This window comes from Camponotus floridanus, unplaced genomic scaffold (assembly GCF_003227725.1).
Source record: "Camponotus floridanus strain SB8 unplaced genomic scaffold, Cflo_v7.5 scaffold39, whole genome shotgun sequence".
Classification (NCBI taxonomy): domain Eukaryota; kingdom Metazoa; phylum Arthropoda; class Insecta; order Hymenoptera; family Formicidae; genus Camponotus; species Camponotus floridanus.
The window spans coordinates 1136785-1164653 of record NW_020229536.1 but is presented as its reverse complement, the minus strand read 5'-3'; the positions used below and the strand labels follow the sequence as shown (position 1 = coordinate 1164653).

At 26.9% G+C, this 27869-nt stretch overlaps 3 protein-coding genes across 5 annotated transcripts; 2 read left to right on the top strand and 1 right to left on the bottom strand.

Annotated features, from left to right (window-relative positions):
- Window positions 1–8699: 8699 nt before the first annotated feature.
- Window positions 8700–11275, top strand: LOC105248667 (short-chain dehydrogenase/reductase family 16C member 6). Its single transcript, XM_011253624.1, has 7 exons — window positions 8700–8858; window positions 8970–9107; window positions 9382–9576; window positions 9754–9883; window positions 9942–10059; window positions 10882–11007; window positions 11185–11275. Exons 1-7 carry the CDS (start codon window positions 8700–8702, stop codon window positions 11273–11275), a joined length of 957 nt encoding a protein of 318 aa, XP_011251926.1.
- A 3814-nt stretch (window positions 11276–15089) lies between these two features.
- On the top strand, window positions 15090–25044 carry LOC105248245 (estradiol 17-beta-dehydrogenase 11). 2 transcript variants are annotated; one of them, XM_020026644.2, is made up of 7 exons: window positions 15090–15259; window positions 22708–22900; window positions 23144–23503; window positions 23616–23730; window positions 23834–23918; window positions 24016–24126; window positions 24724–25044. In XM_020026644.2, exons 2-7 carry the CDS (start codon window positions 22712–22714, stop codon window positions 24794–24796), a joined length of 933 nt encoding a protein of 310 aa, XP_019882203.1. In that variant the 5' UTR covers window positions 15090–15259; window positions 22708–22711; the 3' UTR covers window positions 24797–25044. The 2 variants fall into 2 exon arrangements, with proteins under 2 accessions (XP_019882203.1, XP_011251611.1); XM_011253309.3 differs by having other exon boundaries at window positions 15090–15444.
- A 324-nt stretch (window positions 25045–25368) lies between these two features.
- On the bottom strand, window positions 25369–27790 carry LOC105248986 (OTU domain-containing protein 1). Of its 2 annotated transcripts, XM_011254521.3 has the most exons (4): window positions 27654–27790; window positions 26617–26818; window positions 26048–26181; window positions 25369–25796 (listed from the first exon to the last, which is right to left on the bottom strand). In XM_011254521.3, the coding sequence occupies exons 2-4, from the start codon at window positions 26783–26785 to the stop codon at window positions 25467–25469; spliced, it is 633 nt and encodes a 210-aa protein (XP_011252823.1). In that variant the 5' UTR covers window positions 26786–26818; window positions 27654–27790; the 3' UTR covers window positions 25369–25466. The 2 variants fall into 2 exon arrangements, with proteins under 2 accessions (XP_011252823.1, XP_025267086.1); XM_025411301.1 differs by lacking the exon at window positions 27654–27790 and having other exon boundaries at window positions 25372–25796; window positions 26567–26818.
- Window positions 27791–27869: the final 79 nt, after the last annotated feature.

Here is a 27869-nt window from a genome sequence, read left to right as displayed (position 1 = left end):
ATTTATCGCTAGATAATGATACGCAGCGTTCCTTGAATTGGCTTTCTAAACCTATCCTACATGTAAAATAAAATTAGTAATGTAAAATAAAATTTTTGATGTGTAAAATAAATTAGTTATGTAAAATAAAATTTTTGATATCATCCTATATGTAGAATAAAATTACTATTTTGAACACCTCTTTTAGTTTTTGATTTATTTTTAAATATTAAAACGTAAAGAAGTTGAAATTAAAATTGTTATTTATAATAAATATTCTGTAGAAGTTAAAATTGCTTTTTAATTATATTTATTATTAGCTTTGTACTTAAAGAAAAATTTATTAATAAGATTTTTAACTTAATACTTTGTATGAACAAAGATTTGATACTTGAGAAATTGACCCTCGATGCTTGCAGCGCTCAGTGCAGCAGATATGATTCCCAACTCTTCCTTATTGGATTCCAAATGTTGGAGCAATTTAGCGAATCGACTGCTTCTGGGCACGTCGAATCTTATTACCAAACCCATCATGCCTCGTACAGTAATGGGGTCTGCCGAGAATTCTTGTATTTCCGCACGAACTCGTTCTACATTGCAATTCTCTTGTACCAATAAACTTAGCACATAACCGATTCCTAATTCCAATTAATTTTAGAAATATTTAATAAATTAATGATACATTAATTATATCTATTTTAAAATTTCTTCTTTATGTCAATAAATAGAGTTATCTTGTCTATGAATTTTAGAATTTTACCGTATCGACGATTTAGATACATTTTCGAACCATAACACTCGATCTTTCCATTAGCGATAATGGCTATTCTATCGGCGAGAAGATCTGCAGCTTCCATGGAATTCGTTGCCATTAATATTGTCTTCTCTCTTTTTATATCCTGCAAATCATTAATACTTGGCATTTAGAAATTTTTATTAATTTCTATACATATTAAATTTTTAATATTTAACTGGATGTTTGAAAAAGATTGTTCACCGAAAGTAGATCCCATATCTGCCTTCTATGCCATGGATCGATTCCGTATGTAGGTTCATCGAGAATTAAGATCTGAAAAAATTTATATTTTAATTATCTAATCTGTTTAACCTACATATATATTTATTATTAAAATTATAAATGTCAACATTTAATTCTTAAATTTCTTTAACAATTCATTAAAATTATAATTATAATTATAAAATTATGATTATAAATAAAGTAATGTACCTTAGTGTCACCAATAAGCGCCATCGCTAAACAAATTCTTCTTTGTGTATCGAAAGAGCAAGATTTTGCTTTCCTATCCTTTACAAACTCCAAATCGAGTTGTTTCAATAGCTTCAGCGATTCTCTATGAGCATTAGCATAAGTCATTCCCTTCATCTAAAATAATAATTAATTTACTGAATGAAATTTTGATTGTGTTGCTCTAATTAATTTCAGCTACGCGTCAACACATTAAGTTTAGTATTAATTGACTAATAAGATAATTTTAAAAAATATTTATTTATTAAATAAATTTTTTAATAAATGGAGCATAAATATTATTTTGATTAATAATAACAATTATTATTACAATTATTAATTTCCTATAATTCTAATTTAAGATTTATTGTATAAAACATAAGAGATTATTTAATAATTGTAAATTGTACACAACTTGAATTTATTCGCAATAAATAGATTTTGTGTGTAATATATTATATTTATGTAACTTATATATAATACTACTGCAACAAAAATTGAATATTAATATAATTTAAATCCAAAATCATTTAGAAGCATATCCCGTTGTGTATACTAATAATTTATATAAAATAATTTTATATAAAAGAGTTTAGGCATGCAAATTATTATTTTTCTTTCTTTTTACATAAGTCGAACAATTAAACATTTTACTGTAATTCTAGTCGAATATAATTAGTTACTATCAAATTTTAGATTAAATCCTTAAAAATGTGACAAGATAGATCAAATAACAATTTTTATTCAAACTGATATAATATGTGTTCTATTCTTTTTAATTGATGAATAATTTTACGGAAAATTAAAATTTTTTACAAAAAGGAATAATTTATATAAGTAATCATATTATTATTATTATTATTATTATTATTATATATATGTATGAGATAATTTCTTTTGATTACAATTAATATGCATTCTAGATTAAAAGTATTATTTGATATATGAGCAAATTTATGTATTGTCAATTTTTTTGTAAGTGTTAATAATATGGAAATATTTGTACCATGCCAAATATATAGAGATGCTGTATCGTTGTCAAATAATTCACCAATATATTTTCCTGCGGGCAATAACCAATCGGATCCATGGTACTTTCGTTCTCGTTATCTCTTCCTTCTAAGTAAATGTAACCATGAGTTGGTTTGTGCATTCCTGTTACATATATTTAATTATAAAAAATTTGATTGATATATTGATTATTGAATATAAAGCTAGAATGTTTATCATATCTATAAGAAATCTATTTTACCTATAATTGTCTTTAACAAACAGCTTTTGCCGGCGCCGTTGTGACCAAGAATAACGCAGAACTCTTGATGATAGAAATCGATCGTTACATCGTCTATAGCTGTAAAGCGTTCACCAATTTTGCCAAATTCTTTGCGGACACATCTTACTCGAATAGACGGCTATCGTTTGTACATATATATAAATCAATTATATGAAAAGATAAATTACGTTATAGCTAATTATTAATGTTTGTTATAGCTCAATTAATGTTTGTTATAGCTCAATTAATGTTTAAAAGTTCTCATTTCGCTTTTTGATTTTTAAATGATAAAGATTATAACATTGAGTATCCATTTAAAAAAATGTAAATCTTGCAGTAGTTTTTTTATTTACTATATTATTAAAATTTTATATTATTTTAATATATAAATTTGCTTTACCAAAACAAATCTAGTATTTATATTAAATTACGTAAATAAAGAAACAAAATGCTCTAATAATAATTTGTAATGCAAATTACTTAATGTTATTCGATTATCTGCTGTATTAATTTTATGATTTAATAATATTTAAGTTGTATTAAATGGACATTATATAAGAATGTAAAAATATAAAAATCTAAGAATAACGTTCTTTCTCTCTCTCTCTCTCTCTCCCTCTCTCTCTCTCTCTCTCTCTCTCTGCCTTTTACTTAATTAGATAATGTTATATATACTTTTATATATGATGGTGTACGTTCAACTGCCGACCAATTAGTGGATCCTCGAATCATTAAATCGTCGTCATCATAAATAGGTTTCTAGACAATTCATGATATGTGTTTGTAATTTTTATGTAAGAATAATTCTTATATTATATTTTTATACGAAAGTATTGAAAATGTTTTTAAACATCCTGAAAGATATATATAAGAAATGCTTTCAAATATTGAAATAAATATTATTACATATGATTATTAAAATGCTTTGTTTAAACATCTTTTAAATTTAATTTATATTTACGTTAATTCATTTATTTATTTGAAGAAGAGCAGGCAAAGAAATAATTTCTTAAAATATAATTTCTTAAAATAGCACATAAATATATATATTCTTATATAGTCTTAATATCGTTTATATAAATAATATTATTTAATATCATTATAATATTATTTATATAAATAATTGGTATTATTTAAAAGGAGTAGATAGTAATTGATGAAAAATTACAGATCTTTTATTTACCTTACATAAATAATACCAAGGTTTCGCTCTGCCAAATTTACCCGGATTAATATTGTCCAAGTATACCGCTAGTAAGTACCAGAAAATGATATGTAAACACCATGCAAACAGGATCATGCCGATAGAGATCTTTTCTTTGGCATGAATAATATCATGGACATCTCGTAGCGCAATTAATTCGGAAAGCCATCGCGGCCATAAATACGATGTAGGATTAATGTAATTACGCGATTTTACCTTCTGCCAAATATTTTTCAAATTTTCGTTTCCATAATTCTCTACTAACAAAAAGATATATTTCATATTAAATTATATTATTTATCTTACATATATTATTTATATATTAATTATATTTATTATTAATACCAGACCTCACAAAATCATCTGATATGCTTTTAATAATAATATGCTAATAAAAAATCCGATAATTCATTTTATATAATATGATAAATCATGTATTTGAAGGATCATCTATTTTAATGTTAAATAATTTTCTAATAATCTTATAACATTTTGATGCATAAAATATAAGCACCATTAAATTTTTTATAAAGATAATTTACATAAAAATGTAAAAATATATTTTTTTTTGAAATAGTGATTGCAAATAACTTTACTAATCTAACATAAGATAGTTATATAAAAAACATAGTCAAGTTACAATCTATAGATCTCTAATTTTAATATTACAGTGAATAATGCTTACAAGTAACGCATATTACGCAATTTACTTCATAACTTTCCTATTTACTAACATATATGCAAAATACTTTTATAAAATTAATGTCTATCTTATTACATGCAAAAGATAGGATAAACTTAGAAATAAGGGGTAAAAAATTTTATTTGGGGGTAATGTTTTATTTGTTATTAAAAGAATCTTTTACATATATGAATAAAATATTATTCATATGTTTCATAAATAAATAAATAAAATCATAAATAAATAAATGTCGTAGATAAATAAAAATTTATTTCAAGAGCATAAATGTAAATAATACTTATATATATATATATATATATATATATATCTTATATATATAATATTTATTTAAATAATTAATTTAAATAATTATTGTGTTATATAACTTGAGTACAAATACATAATCTTTATGTCTAAATGAAATTTTAAGTGGTATGAGCAATTTCTCAATTGTATGTATATGTACAAATATTTTTTGCAATGCATATAATTTATATGCAATATATGGTGCATGTAATTTATATGGAATATATGTAAATATTTTTTAATATCTTTATAATGTTTTTATATTTTATCTTTGTAATTTTTTAAATGTAATACTTTTGTTCTATATTTTTGTAATTTTTTAAATTGTAATTTTTAATCTTGTATGTCTAATTTAAATGTCTAATTTTAATATAATCTTGCGTATATTTGCTCACCGAAATTCGCTTGAGTTGTGAAGGCCACAAGTCCGTATAACAAACCACTATGTGGCAGAATCAGCGAAGCGATTTTCCATGAAACAGCTGCTCTTATCAAGAATTGATCCAAAACGATGGTAAAGTGTGTCAAAAAAATCCAAAACAGAATCGAAGTGAGCAATGCCTTTGTAGCTATGATAAAATAATATACGCAATTATATAAGAAAATCTTGAGAAGTATCTGTAATTATACAAATATAATTGTGATCTACAATTTATAATAAAATAAAATGTAATTTGTGTAATGTAATATATAATATTAATTATATAATTTATTAAGAAGAACAAAAGTAACTACTCTCATATGCAAAATATATCACATAAAGTGGACAATTGAGCTATTTTCTTATAGAAGCTTTCACATTCAATTAAAATATTATATATTTTTTGTTTATATGTTTAAATAATTTACTATGATTGAAAAATGTCCCAATTGTGAACATAAAGAGCATCGAAAGGACATTGTACATCATGATAAAAATAGCAGCCACCAATGCATTTGTAGCGGAGAACACAGGATGTAGCAGAATCGTGCATATGATCGTCGCAGGTAACATGGTAATCATGAAATAATTAAGCCATCCGACGTATAGCATCGCGAAAGACATATTCGTCAATCTCATAAGACTCTAAAAAACACGTACATATTTTGCTAAAAAATATCATGTCAATAATAAAATTATTATTACAATATATATATATATATATATATATATATATATATATATATATATATACAATTGGCAAGTAATAATAAATATTACAAGACGTAACAAAATCTTACTCTGAATCCAGTTTCTTTATCATGAAGTGATTTTCTTAATGTTGCTGCTGATAATGATAGGAAAGCAATGACTACCATGTAATATATGATACTTATGTTAGGTCGAATAACAGATGGCAGAATTAAAAAATCCACTTTGTAAAACGGAAATCGGCCGATAGTCAGCTGCGAAAAATGTCTGTTTTTGTTGATTCTGTGATTTTATTACACTTTTTTCGTTTAAGATAATGTTTACTACATCGCTAATTTCGGTATTTGAAGAGCTTACGTCGTCAGCGATCTTCGGTAATGCCGGATTCGTCCATATTTCGACGAAGGATTTTTCGATTGCTATTTGTAGAGCCATGAAACCACTTAACACGTACGGATCTTCGATTATAAACATTGATATAAGTAATTTTGTTGCTCTTTTTATTACGATACGTTCTTAAGATAAATTCAATACAAGATTCTATGGCATTTATGAATTATAACATTGATTACATTAATAATTAAAAGATTGTTTACAAGATTGTGAAAAGTATTTTTTAAACGTTTAATAAAATTTTAAAATGTTTAGTAGATTTTCGAACATAAATTTTTTAGTTAATTTGACATATCAAACTAGAATCTTAATGTCTATTTATTAAAAGACACATTTGATAAACACCTTTATAGGTAGGTTCTTCCTCGTGCATCATGATTACTCGACTCTCTCCTATTTCTGATGAACGTATTTTATATTCTAAAACCTTTGGTTTACCAAATGCAAGTTTTTTGACCTCAAAGATCGCCCATAGTACCTTGGAAGTGTCATTTTTCGTGTAACGCGAATGCACAAGATTGATCTCGCTATCGGCTGCTTGAACTGATATGTAATACTTATTTTTTATTTAATTTCTTTTTTCATAAACATCTTCGAGATTATCTTACCATTCGTATCAAGCATTTTTGCCGCTTTCGACATTAATTCGTCTATAAATGCATTCTTTGGAGCATACCAACATTTTACGTCATTCGGCAATTTAGCCAGAATATCATTTCGACTGTATTGATCCAAGTTCTTTATATAAATAAATATGAGAGAATCACATGTAAAAACATTATTAGATTATTTATAAATTAAATAATTATATATGTATGATAAATATCATTTTTCAATTTTATATATATGTATATATATATATATATATATATATATATGTATATATATGCACTTTTATATATATATATATATATATATATATATATATATATATGTACTTTTATTTACTTAATTCATTTAATATTATTTATCATTTATGCAATTTCATCTAATAAAATTAATGTCTTTAAATTTTGTTTTATACCATTTTGATATTAACCAAAAAATTAAAAATCTTGAAAATGAAAAAAAAAATATTGGATATAAATATTATCAAACATAATTAAATTGTAAAAATATAAAATATATAAATATATAAAGTAAATATATAAAAAGTAAATATATAAAGTTGCATAAATTCAATTTGTGATACATGATTTTGCAAGTGCTGAACTACCTGCGAATGAAGAGCGTGTGGTTCAAATATCAGACGTATTTGTAGAGAAAAGATAATAGCTATAATAACTTCCAATGCAGTGGTTATAGGACTGTGTAACCGCATAAGTACGGCTTTCCACATAAGAATTCGCCATCTCGTCCAGAATCTCTTTAATTTCGGATGCTCGATAATTTTTCTCATTCTCAGCATCTTGATTTTATACTCTAGATTAAATGTTTACTTGACTATAAATGCTCGCGAGAGGAAAGCAAATCTTTCATAATCTATTTAGCACAGAAATAGAGAAAGCAGACACATTTTGCATAATTGTTTTCTGACAACTACTCTTTCGAGAGGATCGAGAATTTTCTGCAAGATAAAACAAAGGAGATTATATCACTCGGAAATATACGCCGTAGCAGAACAGAATTGTTTTTTGCTATTTTTAAATCTTCAGCAAAACGTATATAATCTTATTAATCTTATTTTTTAGATATCTAAATAAAATATATTTAAACAAATTTTTTTTCAAAATGTGTTTACCAAAAAATGTAATAATATATTATTAGTTTTATTTTTGAAAATTTAATATAACCCAAATTTTTTTAGGAAAAAGAAAGAAGAACGACGAGATGTTTAAGTGTTTATGATCGATGTTATAAATTCATTACATATAAATATCATGGCTACAAACTGTCAAATGTCAAATGATATAATTTTTATTTTTAAAGTTAAAATTGCATTTGACAAATTTTCGGATTCTAAATAAACTAACTGCCATACTAACGACGGTCCGAAAGTAGGAAGGAAAGTGATCGGGCCGAATATTACGGTCCACCGGGTCCATTGAAACTTACATCACGAAGTTACAGGGTGTTCACAAGAATTTTTACGTGCGAGCATTTTCCTTTATTTTCTTATTTTGCTTAGAATATCAATGTTTTATACTTTCTAATGTTCTTTAAAAGATTGTAATTATCTTCGTCCCAACTTTATTATTTTGGAGATAATTCGTTTTATTTTTCCCTATGCTGTTAAGTGTGAAATTAGATTAATGTGATAACAATTATAATGATAGTTAATGTGGTTATATGTGCGTTAAATAATTACAATTATAAAGAGGCATCATATATTTGGATATTTTGTAATGGAATAAAATTGACAAATTTTTTTAAATGTTAGAAATAATGAGAATCTTATTTTTATTTATTATTTTATTTATTATTTATTTTTTTTATTTATTTTTTCGTTTATGTTTTTGATATCTTTTTAACAATTATTTCAGGATGAAGAGCATTCAACATATCTTCAAAGATATTAAATTGCACCGATTGTTTCTGGATCTATCCGTTCTGTCAGCAAAGATAAGCTTGGCGATGATAATGGCAACTTTCAGAATGATTGTACCGCGTTCCACGAAACGTTTACTAGGAGAAACCGTTCTAGTAAGTTTCGCTTTTCAAACCAAGCAGAAATGATTGCAATGAAAGATAGGTGCAGAAATGTCTTTATGCAATATATATATGGAAATTATATTTTTCAAAAAATAAAATTAGATTACTGGAGCTGGTCATGGTATCGGCCGTGAGTTAGCCATTCAATTGTCGTCTATGGGTTGTATAATAGTGTGTTGGGATAATGATGTTGATAACAATCGATCAACGATAAGAGAAGTGTCGAAAAATGGTGGAGAAGTACATATTTAAATACTTATATTTTAATTATTTAATAAATTATAATATAATTATATAATAAAAATATCACATTATATTAATAATTAAATATTATATTAAATAATTAACATAATTTAACTAACATAATATTATGTTAAATAGTACGATATTTTCTTTGGAGTTCTACTTCATTATACGCTATATTTTTATTTTTAAATTTATTATTTTTTATAAAAAAAAACAATGTATTATACGATTTTTAATGAAGCCAAACGAAACTATCGAGAGTCTTTAGGTTTACGGTTTTTTGGTTGACGTCTCAAAGAGATTGGAAGTACGAGAGACGGTCAGGTTGATGAGAAAAATCGGCGTGCCGGATGTGACAATACTCATTAATAATGCGGCTGTGTTGTATCATAAGCCATATCTGAGTTTTGATCCGGATGACGTAGAGAAAACATTTAACGTTAATGTGCTTTCAAACTTTTGGGTATGCATTTATTTTTTAATAACGATTTATTTACAATCTCTCTTCAAGTTCAATCAATCTAAACATCATTTCTGTTTGTATTTTTAAATTATTAAAGCAGTACATATTTTCGTTGCTAAAATTAATAAAAGTCTTTCTTTTCTCAAGATGTTTCATAATGATTCTTATTTCAAGCAGACGATAGAGGCATTTCTGCCTCTGATGCTGCAGAAAAATAGCGGTCATATAGTAGCGATAAGTAGCATGTGCGGTATCTATGGGGTGTCGCAAAAAGTGGCATATTGCTCATCAAAGTTCGCCGTGAGAGGTATTTCGCGTATGATAATTCGTTTGCGGTTTAATATCGTTTTCGGCAATTTTCTTAGGTCTTATGGAAGCCTTACACGAGGAAGTGCGGTTAGATGAGAGAAAATCCAACATTCATTTCACGACGATTTATCCGTTTTACGTGGACACCGGTTTAGCGAAGGATCCTAAATACAGGTGAAAACACATTTTTAAATCATTAATAATAATAAACGCTACGTAAGATGTTTCAGCGGAAGACGTACGTATTAGAAATATGATACGACGCAATTGCAATATTTCATTTATTGCACCACACATTATACTCATCGTGTTATTAATTGATCGAATACTTTCTAATGGAGGCAGACAGTATCTGTTTTCGTGTCGATGCTTCCGCATCGCGTTTATGTCGATCCATAAACGCGATAATTTGCGCGCGAGTTGGGAGCCAAATCGCTTTATCCATCTTAATATAGCGTAATTGCGTGAGATATAATTAATTAGCGCAAGCTAGTGAAACCGAATGTCGACGAAATAATAGTAAAACAAGGAATTATGTATTACTTCTATGTTTCACTATATCTGACGATTTTTATTAGCTTTTGTTCTTTTAGAATTGAAATTAAAATTTTTAAGGAAATATAATACTTGTTACTTTTAATGGAATTTTATTATATTTATGATTTTAGAAAAAAACTTGTGTAAAACAAAAATATTTTGTACTCGTAAACTCAAATTTTATATTACATAATATCAAATTATCAAATGGTTACATAACGATACCGATTCTAGTGATTTTTCTTTGATTACTTCGAGCGTGAAGTTGACAAGGAAATTACTATATACAGAGTAGTCCTCTAATAAATATTTGGACACTATATATGTAACTTATATTTTTTTGTTACCTGCTATTTTATTTTTACTAATATCTGTTTGTGTGTCTGCTACGTTGAATTATCTCTGTTTTCTGCTTGTCATAACAATTAGAAAGCAATTTTAATACAGAATTAATTGTAGATTTCCTTACATTTTCGGCGTTGTAACGCCAGAATATGCTGCCCGAGAGATAATTAAAGCGATTCAAAGAAATTACACGGAGTACTCAATACCGCGATGTCTTCTTTCTTTGAATGCGATTAACAGGTACGAATCAAAAGTCGTACCAAATGTATCAAAAATAATTTTTTTTTCATACTCATTGTTTTCTATGATTATTTAAAAATGATATTTTTTTATATAACTTTACAATTAATTTATAAATAATTACTTCTAAAAGAAGTTCTATATGATGATACTTTTTAAATTTTGTTTTATTTTCAGGATTGTTCCAGAGAGCGTAATGCGCTTGATACTAGATTTCTTAGCGGATGTCGATCGAAAACGGAGAGAAAAAGATGTAATGAATTTGTAGTTATAAACTTAGAATAAGCTTAGCGTGACATAATTGTGCACAATGAAAATGCTTATATTTATTTATTAGATATAAACTTTAGGCAAACATTAAAATAAGATGAATTTTATAGAGTAATAATATTTTATATATTAATTTAGTAATAATTAGATTAATAAATATTTATAATAAAATTTATTTTTTATTTTTTATTATATATACGCTATTTTTTACTTTAGTCTTAAATTTGTTTAATGCGACTTGATATTTCTGTAAGAACTTTTTGCAAATTATGATTATTATATATCTTATAAAATAGATTACATATCTCTTGATAAATTGGTGATTTTCGATAATAAACACTTTTTATTTTTTTTCGACGATGTAATGTAAATAGAGTGTTATGGATAATAAAAAAATCATCGACTGATGTGGAATATATTAGAAGAAATAGCTCTTATAGAAAGTAAACCAGACGTATCAAATGCGTGGTCAGAGACACGTCATTATCGTCGACTTGCTGGATTATGTAATTAATAATGTTCGATGCAGACATGCAGTACTCGCCGATATACGAATCACCATTTTTCTGTCGATTTTCAGCGGGATTGCGCTTATCGTGTAATAAATCACATTGCCGAGTGTTCTATCTCTATTTCATTTCCGCGTTATTACATTTTCCATTGCAAATTTCTCACCCCCTATATAATTTTACGCTATCTAATTATATGTCATTTAGTGAATGGATTATAAATTTTTATTCGACTATCTTGAATTGTGCATGAAGTAAAATAAAATTAATAAGGATTTTCTTTTTGCACGGATACCTTATTTACATAAATACTTCATTTCTTAATTCTCACAATCAGTATATTGACGTAATACGTATAAAGCATAATGTACTTTTTGTTCTGATACTGTATTTTTTAACGCCAATTAAAATATAATGATAAACAGTATACAATAAGTAACATGAATAAAGAACAATGAGCGGACCTTTTTTCAGATTTCACAATTTTTTTACATTTTTCATCAAATACCAAATATTTGTATAATTTATTTTTATTATTATAATTCTATAAAAAATAGATTCTTTATATATATATATTCTTTATATATATTAATATGAATTAAACGGAGACAAAGGTATAATGAATTTGTAATTAGATTTATTAAAACATAAATGAAAGAGGCATTACAACGAAGCGTTACAATGAGGCATAAATATGATATTATGTAACATTTCGTATGATTGAGTTTCACTATAATAACCATAATTTGTCGTAAGCTTATACAGCGCACCGAAAGATTACAAAAACATTGCATAAAATTATGTTCACATTGAATCATTAGTAATATTGCATAGAAGTTGCGAAATGCAACATTACTTCAAGCTTGCAGTAGTTGTTCGCCCTTATGAATATTACAATGTAAAATTACAGTAATGTTACGGTGCAATATATATTTGTAATATTGAAACGCGGTTTGTTATAAATGCAGAACGCTTTAAATTTAATAAATAACTTTAAAAATGTAAAAAGAAAGATAAGGAAAATTTATAATATGTTTTATTAAACGTTTCTTATTAAATGTTTACCTTGATAATCTATAAACAACTATCTTACATACATTCGGTAATAAGAATACTTTAATACAGGCAATAAATGGATTATTTCTCCATTTGTCCATCTAATTTCAAATAACCCCAACAAGGAAGAGATTAGATTATTAAACAAATTACTTTAAATTAAATCAGTTTATCAGAAATAAACTAATAAAAGAAAAGAAATATACCTTGGATTATGTTAGTATCAATCTTTTATAGGCTTTATATCCATTTTATGATGAAAATTTGAATACGAATTAGTTAAATTTGGTGTCATCCGTAGCAGAAAGCGAAGAAATCATACACATTATGCGTTTTCGCTGTTTTAAAACGTCACTGCAACATTGTAGCAATGTTACTATAAGCTTCTTTGCTATATGAGCAGGTAAGACCTCAGCGAAGAAAGACGCAGATTTAAATAGCTCGCTAGTCAACAACAGTCGTAAAGTTCCGAGATTTTTCAAATAAATCATTCTTTCCTAACATATTTTAATTTCAATAGGAGTAACAAAGTCTATCATGTGCAATTAATAACAGACAAGGCGATGAAGTCTTGTAAGAAATATGGAGATTAGCCTTGAAATGTTTATTTCGTTATATTTATTATGCTTTAATGTATTATCATCGCGTTTCATTAGCAGTAAAAAAAAATATATATATACATACATATATATATATATATATATATATATATATATATATGTTTGATAAAAGATAGAATTTGATCGCACATTAAAAATTAAGAATTATATATATAAAGAATTGTATATAGATGCATAGTATTTTGACTTAAATATATAAATTTAAAACTAAATATAAAAATATCAAATAAAACCAGTATAAAAATATTATAATTTATATTTAAAAAAAAAATTTAAATATATTTTAATTTCAAAAAGTTTAAATACATTAACTAACAAGTTGGACGCACATTATGTTGATTTTATGAAAGACAAGAAACACAAAAACTATTTTAGTATGCACGACTCGAGAATAGCCTTGACTTTACATGGTAGACGAAACCGGATTAAAGAACAGTTAAAGATTCTTCACAATAATTTATTCGTCTTCCACTACCCAGAAAAGCATTCCACAGCACAAAAAGACATTTTAAAGGACGGCAAGACGATTTCAAATTTTTAAACCATTCTTGGAGATATATGTTGCTTAAATATAAATTCAAACAATTAATGTTATATTTCCCAATAAAAAAATCGAGATTGCTTAATTTAGAGTCATTTTGTACTAGTACAGTCATGTTAGTTTATCGCATAATTAGTATCAGAGAAAACGTGTAATTAATACTGCCATAATATTATGTAACTATTCTTATTTCCGTTAATATTTCAACATATTATTGAAGCAATACAAAGTTAAGGCAACACTTTTTGTTCTGTAAGAAGAGCTCACCTTTTATAGAGCCTGTTGTAAAAAATTAAATACTGCGATTAGATAAAAAAATGTTGATAACATAATAAATTTATATACAAATTTATAAATTAAAAAATAAGTTACTTGCTTTGTATATAAATATACATAGTATTATAATGTTATCGAAATTCTTCTCTGCATCTGTGCATTGAAAATAATATATGCAATTAAATTCTACGTATGTGCAATTGTAATTTGTATGATGATTGTTGATTTTGTATAATCCTCTATAATTGTCCTCTTGTAATTTTCTTCGACATAAATACATCGATTATATATTAAAACACCTAGAAATTTATTTAAACACACACCATGTGTTTAGAATGACTGATTAATTGTCGCTTTAGGATGTGATTAAACGTGATTTCCTTTGTAATAGAACAAAAGTTATTCACGTATATATTTAAAATCGTTCCGATTTTTCGTAAACAGTATTTTTAAGAATTTTTTAATTTAAAAATTAAATTTTTTTTGTCTGAGCAACGGAAGTAAAAGCTTTATATCTATAATATATATATCACTCAAATTTTTAAGAATCAGCATATGATAAATTTTTTTATCAAGCTAAAGATATCCTTAATTAAAGCGATTTTTGTTCTGACGGAGACCGAAACCATAATGTTAATAAAATAAGTTGCAATTTATTATGATCGATAGATGGACGCGTCAGCAAGTAATGCTACTAAGGTTCAGGTTCGCACGTCACATACACTCGAGCGAAGAAGAAAACGAAGAAGCAGATGACGAACAAGACGTTGACCTTGTCTACACACTCGATTGCTGGTACGTTGTTTCGTTATAATGTTTCGTTCAGTCAAGTTCAAGCGAGTCTAGCGTTCTGACCGTCACCGTCGTCATCATTATATTTACGATTACGGCGGAATCGTTGCTCCCACGCGTTCCCTACTATTCATGAAACCGTCGAGGAACCTGAAAATCGTGATCCAGTGATCTACGCGTACGGCACGGTAACGTTTCGCTCCAAGAGTGCATTTCTTCTATCCAACTTTTCAACGTGTTCTGCTATACACGCATGTATTTTTATGTATAACGAATTTTGAGTATTCGTTCAAACAAGTATATCAAGATAGTTATGCTGCATGCATATCTTCAGTGACATTCGTTACGTTTTCAAATTTGATTTGTGTTAAAGGTAAGAAATTTAAAGTATCTTGCATTTTACTTTATTTTTTCTCAATTTTTAAAGTATACTTTTTATTGTTTTTTTTAAAATGTAATATACATGTTGTTTTTCTATTTTTATTTTCTTGCTTTTCTCATCAAATGTGTTTTTAGTCAGTGTTTTTATTGAAATTTCATAAAGGGACGAGTTTCATGCAAACTTAGAAATTCACATGTCGTAGTTTATTTAAATGATGCATTATTACAAAAGTGAAATTTTCTTTTATAAAGTTTATTCAAAATGACGCAGGCAACTTGAAGATGTGGATCTTACTGACAAATTTAATTACCTAAGCAAAAACATTTGATTCTTTTGACAGTCTTTCTGCGTCTATTGTATACGACTGCATTCCTGTTGAAAACAAAATAAAATTATGATTCAATTAAAATTACGATAAAGACATTTAATGATTGTTATAATTTTTGTTTCAACTATTGAATGAAAAAAAATGTTGGAGCTATGATTAAATTATGACTTTCTCGATTTTGATTTTTCTTACTCTCTGTTTATTTAAATTATTATAACAAAACTAAAAAAAAGAATAATCAGTTAAAAAAAAATTGTTCATTGAAAGAAGAGTTAATCAATGCGAATTTTAGTTTTGTTCAAGGTTTAAGATATTCAAAGTGTTTACATTCACTATTGCTTAAATTATTTTGAAGTATCCTCGTTAAAACTTTTTAGATTCTTTCTATATATCGCAAAAAATTTATATCTTTATATAAAATTTGCTATTTCTTATTCTATATTATTTAACTGTCTAGTGAAATTTTGCATATTTTTGAGATAATAGTTTTTATTTCTCGAGATAATAGTTTTTATTTATCGGGAATGTAATAAAAAAGCTAATTCGTTTATTACTATAAATCTGTGCTTCAATAAACAAAAAATTAAAAAATTAGACAGAATGATAAAAATATATTCTTATTTCTAATGATGTATTTTCTGACGCACACACGAGTAATTCAAGATGTCATTTTTTTTGCATTTTTTTTAACATAGCTCTCATTAATACGAACGCTATTAATGCGTCACTTATGCAATCAATGTAATACATATATATATATTTATCATCAGCTATTCCATACATTCTTGAGATAAGTTTAAAGTATAGACTGTATATATTTTTTTATCAGATTCTATTTGTTTTAAGCATGTAATTTTTCGTAATTTTTAAAACTTTTTAGTAATTTATTAAAAAATAATTGTAATAATATAATTATAATTAGTATAATTAATATAATTTTATATTTATATATAAAAATGCACAATAAGTAGTATAATTTTATATTTATATATAAATATATTCAATAATTTTACAATAATATAGTAATTATATTAAACGATTATAATTTTTACATAAGTTGCGATAATAAATATTCCTTATATATTTATTAAATATATTACGAATATATTTAACGTGTCAATTTTTATCTGTATTTATGAATTTGTATCTACGATCTTATCTCAAGGATACAAGAAAATCCTGGTGCGACTGAGAAATACATTAAAAATATAGAAGTTCACCTTGAGTTGCCCCTTAAAAACTAGTTCATTACTAATTTCATTGGAAATTGTAGATATTGCCGATCAAAATAGAACGTAGATATCAGTTTTTTTATTTTTTCTAGTTTTTTTTTAGAGTATCTGTATTGCAGATCAGATTATAAATTACGATTGTATGTATGTATATGAAACTTTAATGCTATGACGCAAGAGATCACAATGCGATGCTGCACAATTACACTTTAATGCATTACAAGATATGATCGTCTGTCAATCATTGCACATAAATCAAATTTCTTCTGTTTCAATCAAAATATTACGATAATATAATTTTTGTAAGAAGAGTGAAATCTCTTTGTACTTGTAACTCGTTAATTTTTTTATCAGTATTGTATGCAGCAATTATTAATACTGCAATTTAATTCTTTCCTTTAATCGTATTATTATTATTGTTAGTTTTAGTAAACAAAATAATTTATTAATCTTAATTTACTTATCACGCATCATTTCTTGTTAATCGGTCATTTTTCAGAAAAGGATATCATTATTTATACTTCAAACTGTAGTTTCTAATTGGCCTCGTGCACAGCAATCATTAAATCTTATAATAGGGATTTGATTGCGGTAAGTGTAATCGCATGAATCCAACTACTTTTTGCCACATTCATTTCGATGGAAAGTAAAGCATTCGGGGAATGTGCACGTTATGTAACGGGAAAAATAATATTTGTCTACATCCTATTTTATTTTATTCATATCTCTATTGTACTTGCACGTGCATTACTATTGTACTATGTTTACTTGAATTTTCGTATTTTTATGTTGCACAATATTCTACTTACTGACCAGTTATATTCAATATTTTTTTAATTCGCTATGCATAGACAGGACAATAGCTTAAACTTATTCAAGAATATAAATGAGCAAACTTACATTTTAAATCTTTCGATTGTATTCGCTTTATATCTTTTAATTTATTTTCGTCGTATGTTATTGATTATGCCATGAGAGCTTTCAACGTATTGCAAATTTTTATTGCACAAGATATTTTTATAGTATTACTAATAGGCAATTTATGTAATGAAATAAATAGTCATGTAATATATAATAATATATAATAATATATATATATATATATATATATATATATATATATAATAATACGTATAAGTACATTTCTAAAAATAAAATGACTAGGCTTTTGAGCAAATTTATTTCGATTAATTTATTTAGTGTTATGTAACGTCAATATCAGAATTTGAATGCATTGAACCGTATCCTCTCGAATGAGTTTCTCGTCTATATTTTTCTATATTGACAATTGAAACAAGATCAAATTAATGGATATAAACAAAATAGTTTTTAATAGAATTTTTTGCGATGAACTCGGATATGAAATTAACGTAATGCAAATATTATAATGTAATTAAATTAATTTAATATAAATTACTATTGAAAGACCTTCCTAAAATTTATAAATTAAATTAGCCTAATAGGTTGTAACATTCTCTATGAATAATTTACCATAAATTACCACTAAAAGATTTAATAAAACTCGCAAATTAGGCAGTAGGTTGAAATATTTTTTTTGTGTTAATCAATTACAGAGATAACTGCTACTTCAGTCGTTTCGAAAGCAATGTTATTTTTGTTCTCCTAGGTCTTTAGTGATGTCAAAATTATGTCGAGATCTAACCCAACCAATTGCATTTTATATTATTTAACAGAAAAAGGAGCAAGATGATATTTTTACGGTTTGTCAAATCACAGGATTGCAAGACTTTGAATTTTCTTTGTCATACGTACACGCATTGCTGGCAATTCTATAGCAGAATGTTTATCAGAAATCATAAAAATTTACATATTAAATCTAATCATCGATTAAAATTTTCTACATTATAAATATTTTGATATATTATAAAAAATATAATATATATTTATCAAATAATGTATATTACATAAGTATATGAATTATTAGCAACTAGCGTTTCCGAAAAAAAAATAATTTTGTTAATATTTTTAAATTCTCTTTCTTTCTCTTTCTTTTTCTTTCTCTTTCATATGATAAATAAAAGGATAAGTAGATTAACATTTATCGAAAAATATCATTAAAAAATCATTAAATTCTGCTTTGAAATATAAGTTTAATAACCAAATTGAGATTTTGCAAATTTGCTGAATGATTAACTGCAACAAAATCCTTGAGGTACAGCAAAATTAGAGACAATATATGGGTTGAGATATATGGCAAATGTAATTATCTTTCTAGTTACTTAAAAAAACCTTTTTGCAACGATTTCTAACATTCTAACCAATCTTTATTCGATTATTTTGCTTTCACGCTTCGATGCGATGATCATAAATCATAAATCTTTTGCATTGGGTGCTTGCTTGTTCCTAGCAAAGCACTATATCCTTTATTACACGTCGTATACCATACAGGAGTTTACATATTATATAACCACTTGTTCATATCGTGTTAATACTTTCTCAGGATAAGACATCGATTTCAACAGAGTGCAAGCATAATTTACATTTTTTTTTCTTCTAGTAATTAGGAAAATGATACTTTTATAAAAAATCTTACGAAATCTTTGTAAGTGCAGAGAAAAAAATTGGAAAATGCACTGATTAGTAATTATATTAAGAAACAATATTACGCAATCATTAATAATATAATTGCTATAGAATATATAGCCATTTCTCTCGTAATTATTTTGGTTCTGTGTCTCTCAGGGTCGGATTTAGGGGGCGGGGGGGCAACAGCGGCTGAAGCCCAGAGGCCTCCACAAGAGGAGGGCCTCCACAACACAAATTTTTGGATAAAATTTCCTATCGAATGATATACAACACTTACAAGGTCTATGTATATTGCTTGACCTTGTTATTTTGCAATAAATTATTTAAACAACGTAAAAATTTCTATTTGATTTTGGTTCAAAAATGGCTAGGGATCTCCACTTCTTCGTTCCCCCAAGGCCTCCATATCTTTAAATCCGGCTCTGATTAAATATAAGAACAGATTGTATAAATACCGGCTTGAGTATTCTAATGAATCGGAGAGATATGCAGGCTATACTGCATATCTCTCCGATTCATTAGAATACTCAAACCTCCCTTCACCCGGCCTTCGTTAAGGTAGAGATACTATCGAGGAGGTACAATTTTTATTATTAATATTATATTTAAATACATTATTTCATATTATATAATAAAGAAAGTATATAATATATAATATGCAGTTTATTATGAATAACATATAATATATAATGACAATATAGAATTCTAGAATTCTATATTATCTATAAAATTACTATTAAATTTTTTTCAAAGTATAAAGACAATATTAATAATAATAATAATAGAAAAACTTTATAAGAAAAGAAGAAACTTTTCCTTCAAAATATACTATTTAATTGATTTCAATTGATTTTAATTGATTCGACTTTAAAAAATCAGTCATTAATTCATTGTTAAAATCATTGCTCTTAGGAACTGTCTAGAAAACTCGGGTTTAATTTCAACTCTGTAACGGAAACTCCTAATTTTCAACGAGACATCGAACTAGACGTCGTAGATGGATCCTATAAGAATCGACGAGAAATCGACTATTTTAATTCTTCTTTTTTCGACAGAAGACAAACTACGTACGTTTCGATCCTATCTAACAATCCTACTAAGAGATCCTACTAACAACTTTAACAATCTTAATAATTTCAATGATCCTAACAGCCCTAATTGCTCTGCAAATTAAATCAGCGGTAATATGCGATTTTTTAAGATTTGGGGAATATGCCCTAATTAGAATTTTATTACACGAACGCAGTGTTTCTTTATTTTTCGCGAGTTTCTGAATTTATTTTTATATGTTATTATTTATTTTATGCGTACTCGTTTATTTTATCCGTTTAATTTACGCGTTTATTATGTGGCATTGCACGTTTTTAGATGTTAGACGTTTTTAGAACTTACTTTTCGAATATCCAGGCAGGCTATTTTTAGCCAAGGTTGGCTATTTTTAGCCAAGGATAAAGTAGCTTTGACCTGTATCAGGTCAATAAAGGAGAAAAACTCCTTTCGTTGCCAGCTACTTATTTTCACCAGTACATGAGCATAATTTTACGCTCATTTACAGTCGTAATATTATGACCGTTTGTTATCATTTTAATATAACTCTGCTTTAATTAATATAACATTATATAGTGTCAAGTTAATCAAAATTAAATGATTGCAATTTTTACAATATGTAATATTATTTATAATAAAAAATTTATAATAAAGATTTACGATCAAATAAATTAATTCCACATTATTTATACATTTTCTACTATATTTTCACTCTATAGTATCATTCATTCTTTTTAAACATTACGGTTCAATAGATTGATAACTTGCTTAGATTTATATTAATAAAGCAAAGTTTTTTAATATGTTACAACTACATAAAAATGATGGACTATAAAAAATTAAAATAATGTCACATATGCATTATAAAAGTAAATTATTATATAGTATTAAAAAATAAAATTACTAGTATGTTTTTTATGTTTTGTATTTATGTATATTATTTATTTTAAATAAAATAAATAATTTATTATGTTAAAATTAATAAAAAAATGAAATTTTCCTTTAATTAATATTTCAATTTTGCATTTTTAATAAACTTTAATGTATATTGAAAAAAATCTTTAAAAAATTATATGATTTAATTTGTTCTAGTCCATCCATTTTAAGGTAACGGACCTACAATTTACAATCTACAATCTACATCTACAAGCTCTACACAAATCCGTTACCTTAAAAATAAATAAAAGTTTTTCACTCACCGACACTGATGCGCAATAGCGGAGTTGTCAATATTGAAGCTACGTTGTCTGTAACATACAAATATAAAATTCATATAATTAGCAGTTCTTAAAATAATTAATCTTTTATTATATTTAATTATTGTACGCACCGAATTTTATCCGATATGTGCAAAATAAATAAATATGCAATAATTTTTTAAATTCTAAAAAACTATTTTTTAAATAGAAAGTTTTAGGATTATTTACATGCAAGGATTATTTATATATAACCTTTTTTTAGGATTATTTACATACAACCTTTTTTCTTTGACTCTTTTTTGTTTCATCATTCAAATAAATGACTCAAATTAATGCGCGTATGCGATATAATAATTAATATAAATAAATAATATAAATAGTACTTACCATCAGGTTGTTCCGCCGATGCAGGATGCCTTTCCTAGGCCTGCGCCTCCTCTCACATCATATTTATATTTACGATTTAATCGTTTTACTGCACGATCTCAATCTGAAATACATTTAAATAATCAAAAAATAGATAAAGAGTCACGAATGATTTATATTTGACCAAAGCCAGATTTAGGGGGGAGGGGGTGGCAACAGGGGCTGAAGCCCAGGGGCCTTTACAAGAGGGGGGAGGCCTCCACAACACAAATTTTTGGGTAAAATTTCCTGTTGAATGGTATACAACACTTACAAGGTCTATGTATATTGCTTGACCTTGTTATTTCACAATAAATTATTTAAACAATGTAAAAATTTCTATTTGATTTTGGTCCAAAAATGATTAGGGGTCTCCACCTATTCGTTGCCCCAGGACCTCCACATCTTTAAATCCGACTCTGGTGTTTCTTTTTCTCTCTCTTTTTCATTAAATTGGTTTATTATGCATGACAATAAAATAAATTTTTATTTACAGTTGGATGATGCTACCAATTAAGGACGAAGGAATAATCGCAAATTCGAAAATAGATTCTTCGATCAATATTTGGTTTTATCTCAGCATTGAATTTTTGATTGGCGCTATAATTTCTGGTTTTTTAAGTATTCTTAATACTATAAAATCACTGCTACCAAAGCCACCGAGGAGTCTGGCCGGCGATGTAGTCTTAGTATGCATACTTTTTATCTATATCATACATCTTGAATCACATTTAATATTTCAAATATTTCCCGTTAATTTAAAGTATCTGTACAACACAAAATATAGTACATAATTTCAATTAGAATTACACAAATACATTTCTATAAAAATGAATATTTCTTTTAAAATTATATATTATAATTTAATCAACTATGATTTAATAAATATGTGGAGTAGTATTTTCTTAATAGACAAGTGTTTCCTGTAACAGATTGCTGGTATTTCGTCGACGCTCGGCGAATCCCTCGCCGAGAAATTCATAAAAGGCGGATGTTCCGTGATCTGCATGGATAAGGATCTTAGATACGTTGAAGAGATAATCGCCAGATTGAGATCGCGATGTTGCAGGGTGGAGGGAATCGGACCAAATTACAGGAAACACGAGTTGGAAAATGAAAAACCTATAATAATGACGTACGAATGCGATCTATTGGATCGTAATGCTATCCGCGAGATTGCCAGGAAGATCGAAGACGATATTGGGGGCATCGATGTCCTGGTGACTTGTGCTGGCCAGCCTAATCAAGATATTTTCGACATGGCTAGCACAACTCTCATGAGCCACTATTGGGTAAATATTGCTAATATGCGGTGTTATTTTTTTTTAAATAATTTTGAAGCAAATTTCCGCTTTTTTTAAATATCAATTTCGATCAATTTTTTAATTTCTTTTATCATTGCAGACGATGCTAGCATTTTTGCCTTTGATGTTGCGACGTGATAGAGCGTACGTTGTCGGAGTTACGCCGGTTGCATCCTCTCAGGATGTATACTTGGGTTCGAGAGCAGCAATCGCCGGTGGGTAGCTCATCATAAAGGCATGGTAAACAATAAACGTTGACTGATTAACGTTGACTGGCGCGATTTATTTATATATGAGACATTTATTATCTACATGTAGGTCTGATGGAAAGCTTGGGTCAAGAATTGAGCGATCACAGGAGTCACCTCACCTTTCTGGCAGTTTCACCAGTAGCGGGACATGAGTGAGCTTTCTTGCGAAAAAAACATTGGAAAAAAATTGTTGCTAATGTTTCTCGATGATGACTTTTAACTTATTAATGTTAACTTATCGCATTGCAGTTATACGAGACAAAAAGAGCAACAAGTGGCTGAGGAAGTCGTACAAGCGGTCAGCAGGAATCAGAGCGTTATCGATGTTAGTTGGTGTTCGAAAATGCTATACAGAATAAGGTAAATGCAGATCTGACTGGATTAAGTAAAGTCTGCATCCATCAGTATATTATATTATTACAAACTAAATATATCTCAGATAGTACAATTAAATAAATTTCGAGAAATTAAAAATAGTCCTTAAGAATATTTACGCAGTTAAAAATGTACAAAGAGACAATTTTTTTAGAAGAGAATTTTTGTTATAATGAATGTTATTTAATATTATATATATGTATAAAAGCAGAATTATTAAATATACTTAATAGTTATTTAATTAGAATTAGTAATTAATAAATTTAATATTTAAATTCATGTAGTTAGAATTAGATTTCATATAGTTAGAATTATTAAATTTAAAATTTAAATTCAATGTTACTACCTGATATATTTAAAATAGAGAATTGTATGTTTTATTCATATTTTCATGTTTTTGCTTTATTAATGTACGATATTTATATATTATTGAATTGTGTAATAAATTTATAAATTAAAATTGAAGATTATATTTAATTAGTCTAACAATCATAATATGTATATTACGATTGTTAGGCTATGGTTGAATGTAATTTTCAATACTCTATATAATTTTTAATTGACTTGTGATCTTGAATTCAGTTGCATGATCCATAGTGGAATAACAACGGTCACACAATGGCTTCACACGCAGGGATGCGATTATTCTTTTTAAATTCCGTACTTGCTCATGGAGCGTGAAACATTCCAGTGTTAGCCACCGACATGAGTGTGGGAATTTGTGTTTTCTATCAGCGAATTCGCTCGAGATGGATAGCAAAAAGTTTTAATGGTCGTTCAGAAGACGAGCAGCAAGTATTTTCTCACGATTTGTGTGAATCGGTAAATTTATCCAGATATATTCAAATCAATTAATTGTTCATAAACAAAATAAAAAAAGCATTAAAAATTAACATTAATTAATATTATAGCATTAATTTATATTATAAAGAATTTTGCAATTTTTACAAAAAACGATTTTTTTGTTAATGAAAATAACACGTTTTTTAAATATATATACCATGTATATTACTCACATATATGGATCTCATTTCCTTGTATATTTGTTTATATTACTTAATAAAGAGATAAATGAATAAAACATTAATCCTATATACAGTCCTATACGTTCCCAATATAAATATCAATAATCTCAATGAATTCAAAGGCATATATGCTTTTCTTATATATTTTTCATAAATTATATAAAATATTACAAAATGCAAATTATAGCAAAAGTTGTCGAGGAGAACACTAACAAAGTAAATTTTAATATAAATTTGTTGCATTTTTTATTTGAGATCTCTTCTATTAAAAATAAAAAATCTCAATTTTACCCATTTTTGCTAACTCACGTAAAAGCTCGACATCGAATCGGGTAACAATACATCGTAATGACCGTTTTCGGAGCATCCGGTGAACAGGAGCCTCGCGGTTTCGTAGTGGATGTTCACGCGGTTGTGGAAAACCAGTTCGAGCTCGTATCTGCCGGCGAGTTCGCGATAGATCGAGAGATTCATGCGATGGAGTTTTGTGGCCACTGTACATTCCAGTTCACTGGCGAACGTACCCACTGGATTCATGTAATCGTAGTACTCTTGGCGATCCGAAATATTCCATTCAGCCATCACGAAGGGACCGTACTCTTGCCAATTATCCCTAATGTGTCGCACAACCTATCAAACGATCCACAGCTTCCTTACACACATTGTCGTATCAATTATTATATCATAAATCGAACCTCCAACTCTTAACATGTATTTAAAGAGTAATATACATTTATTTATTAATTAAATTGCGTATCTCATCGCGAAGCGATTCTATTTTTGATTTCGTAACGAATCTTTGCCTTTCATGATATATGCATTCCGAATTATAATTCACATGATTCAGATAATGTTTATGTTTGTGTTAATTATGGACTGACCATAGCTCGGAGCGATTGGTGCTCTTCCTCGTTCCGCCATAAAATATAGCTGATTGCCCTAAACATGCAATTGCCATCTCCGTATATCTTTCGCACGCGAAACGTGCCCTCCTTACACCTTAACAGAGCCGTACCTGCAATAAATCCGATGAATATGCATTATACTGATTATATATTTAATTCGAGATGTGCAATGTGATATTTTTCAGTGTGAATATACTTTATGATATAAATAAACAGAATCGCGAATAATCATATTTAATATATTGTATTAAAATAAAAATGTGTGAACTTTAATAAAAAAATTTTGTTAAGTAAATCAATGTAAGTTAATTTAGTAAATTAATTTTATTGTGTGAATAAACTTTATGATATAAATAAAACAGAATCGAATAGTTATATTTGACATTGAAATAAAAAATAAAAACATGTTTTAATAAAAATTGTTCTTTTATGTAAATAAATCAGTTTGATAAATTAATATTAAGTAAGCGCTCATGAAACGTTTTGATAAGTGACCTTTTTTAAGAATCTGAGAACGTCTACTTCTACGTTTTCTGCAACTGCACCTCGTTTGATTAATTCGCGTTGAAAAAATTTGTATTTTAGATTTGCAGATGTGCCATGCAGAATCGTTTTCGCTTGTCCGAGCTTTTCCTTTGGAAAAGTTATTGATAACTTTGGAGTCTCCTCGATCCAATAAACGTTTCGCTTCTTTAAAATTGTGTTTCTTTTCATTCTCGAGTAATGTACGACGATGATTGCAATCTTCTAAAAATCACATGAATAATCTTTTTAGTTTATCTTAAATGTGTCATAATATTGTAAATTTATTACATTTAATTTAATAAAAATAAAATAGAATAAAATCTATCTTTATAATATATCAAAATTATTAGAAGCATTAAATATATTTTAGTATAACACAGAAATTATCATCTTTTATATATTAATTTTTATAATTCTTCTATTATCGAGTATTAAATAAATATTTTTTAAAAATAACTTTTTACCGTCTTCGAAGAAACATAAGTAAAAACACGGCAAATAAAGAATTTGTAGTAATTTCGACAGTCTTGTCTAGAAGCTTAATTTATCTTGGAAGATTAGAAAATGTTACCGTTATCAATCATGCAGTTGAGAGTATAGCAATTTTTATATTACAGTAAAAATAATATTTGAATATTTTTGAAATAAATTATGCAAAGAGATTAAATACCATGTGCACACACGTTTTTATTTGGACATTATGTAGTATGAATGTAGCGATATATGATATGATTACGATACGATATCGAATATTACAGGTCAGATCTCAGATCTCAGATATGATATCGAATATATAATTACATATTCTTTTGTACTTTGTACTAAAAAGGAATGAAATGTAGAAAATACAATAAAAAAATGAAATTTGTTTACTCAAAAAAATATATATAAGAACTACAAATATATACATATATTTATTTATTTATATATTAAGCTAATTTATTGCTAATCAGAAAGCATTATTCTGTACTTTCTCTTCCTCAAAGATATTTTGTTTATCGAATTTCTTTTTTAAATAAATATATGATATGACACTTTTTAATAAAGAAATACTCACCCTTCTCCAATATTTATTCTATCATTGATGGAAAATAATTCGTCATAAAAATGTTTCCTATCGCTGACAAGAAACTACAGCGAAGATTTGTTCGATATAAAATATTGCAGTATTTATTATCTCTTAATAAAATTTTCGCGCACAACAGAAATAATTTTTACGTAAAAATATATTTTTTCAGGGGGAAAAAATACTTAAATATCCTACGCGCTTACA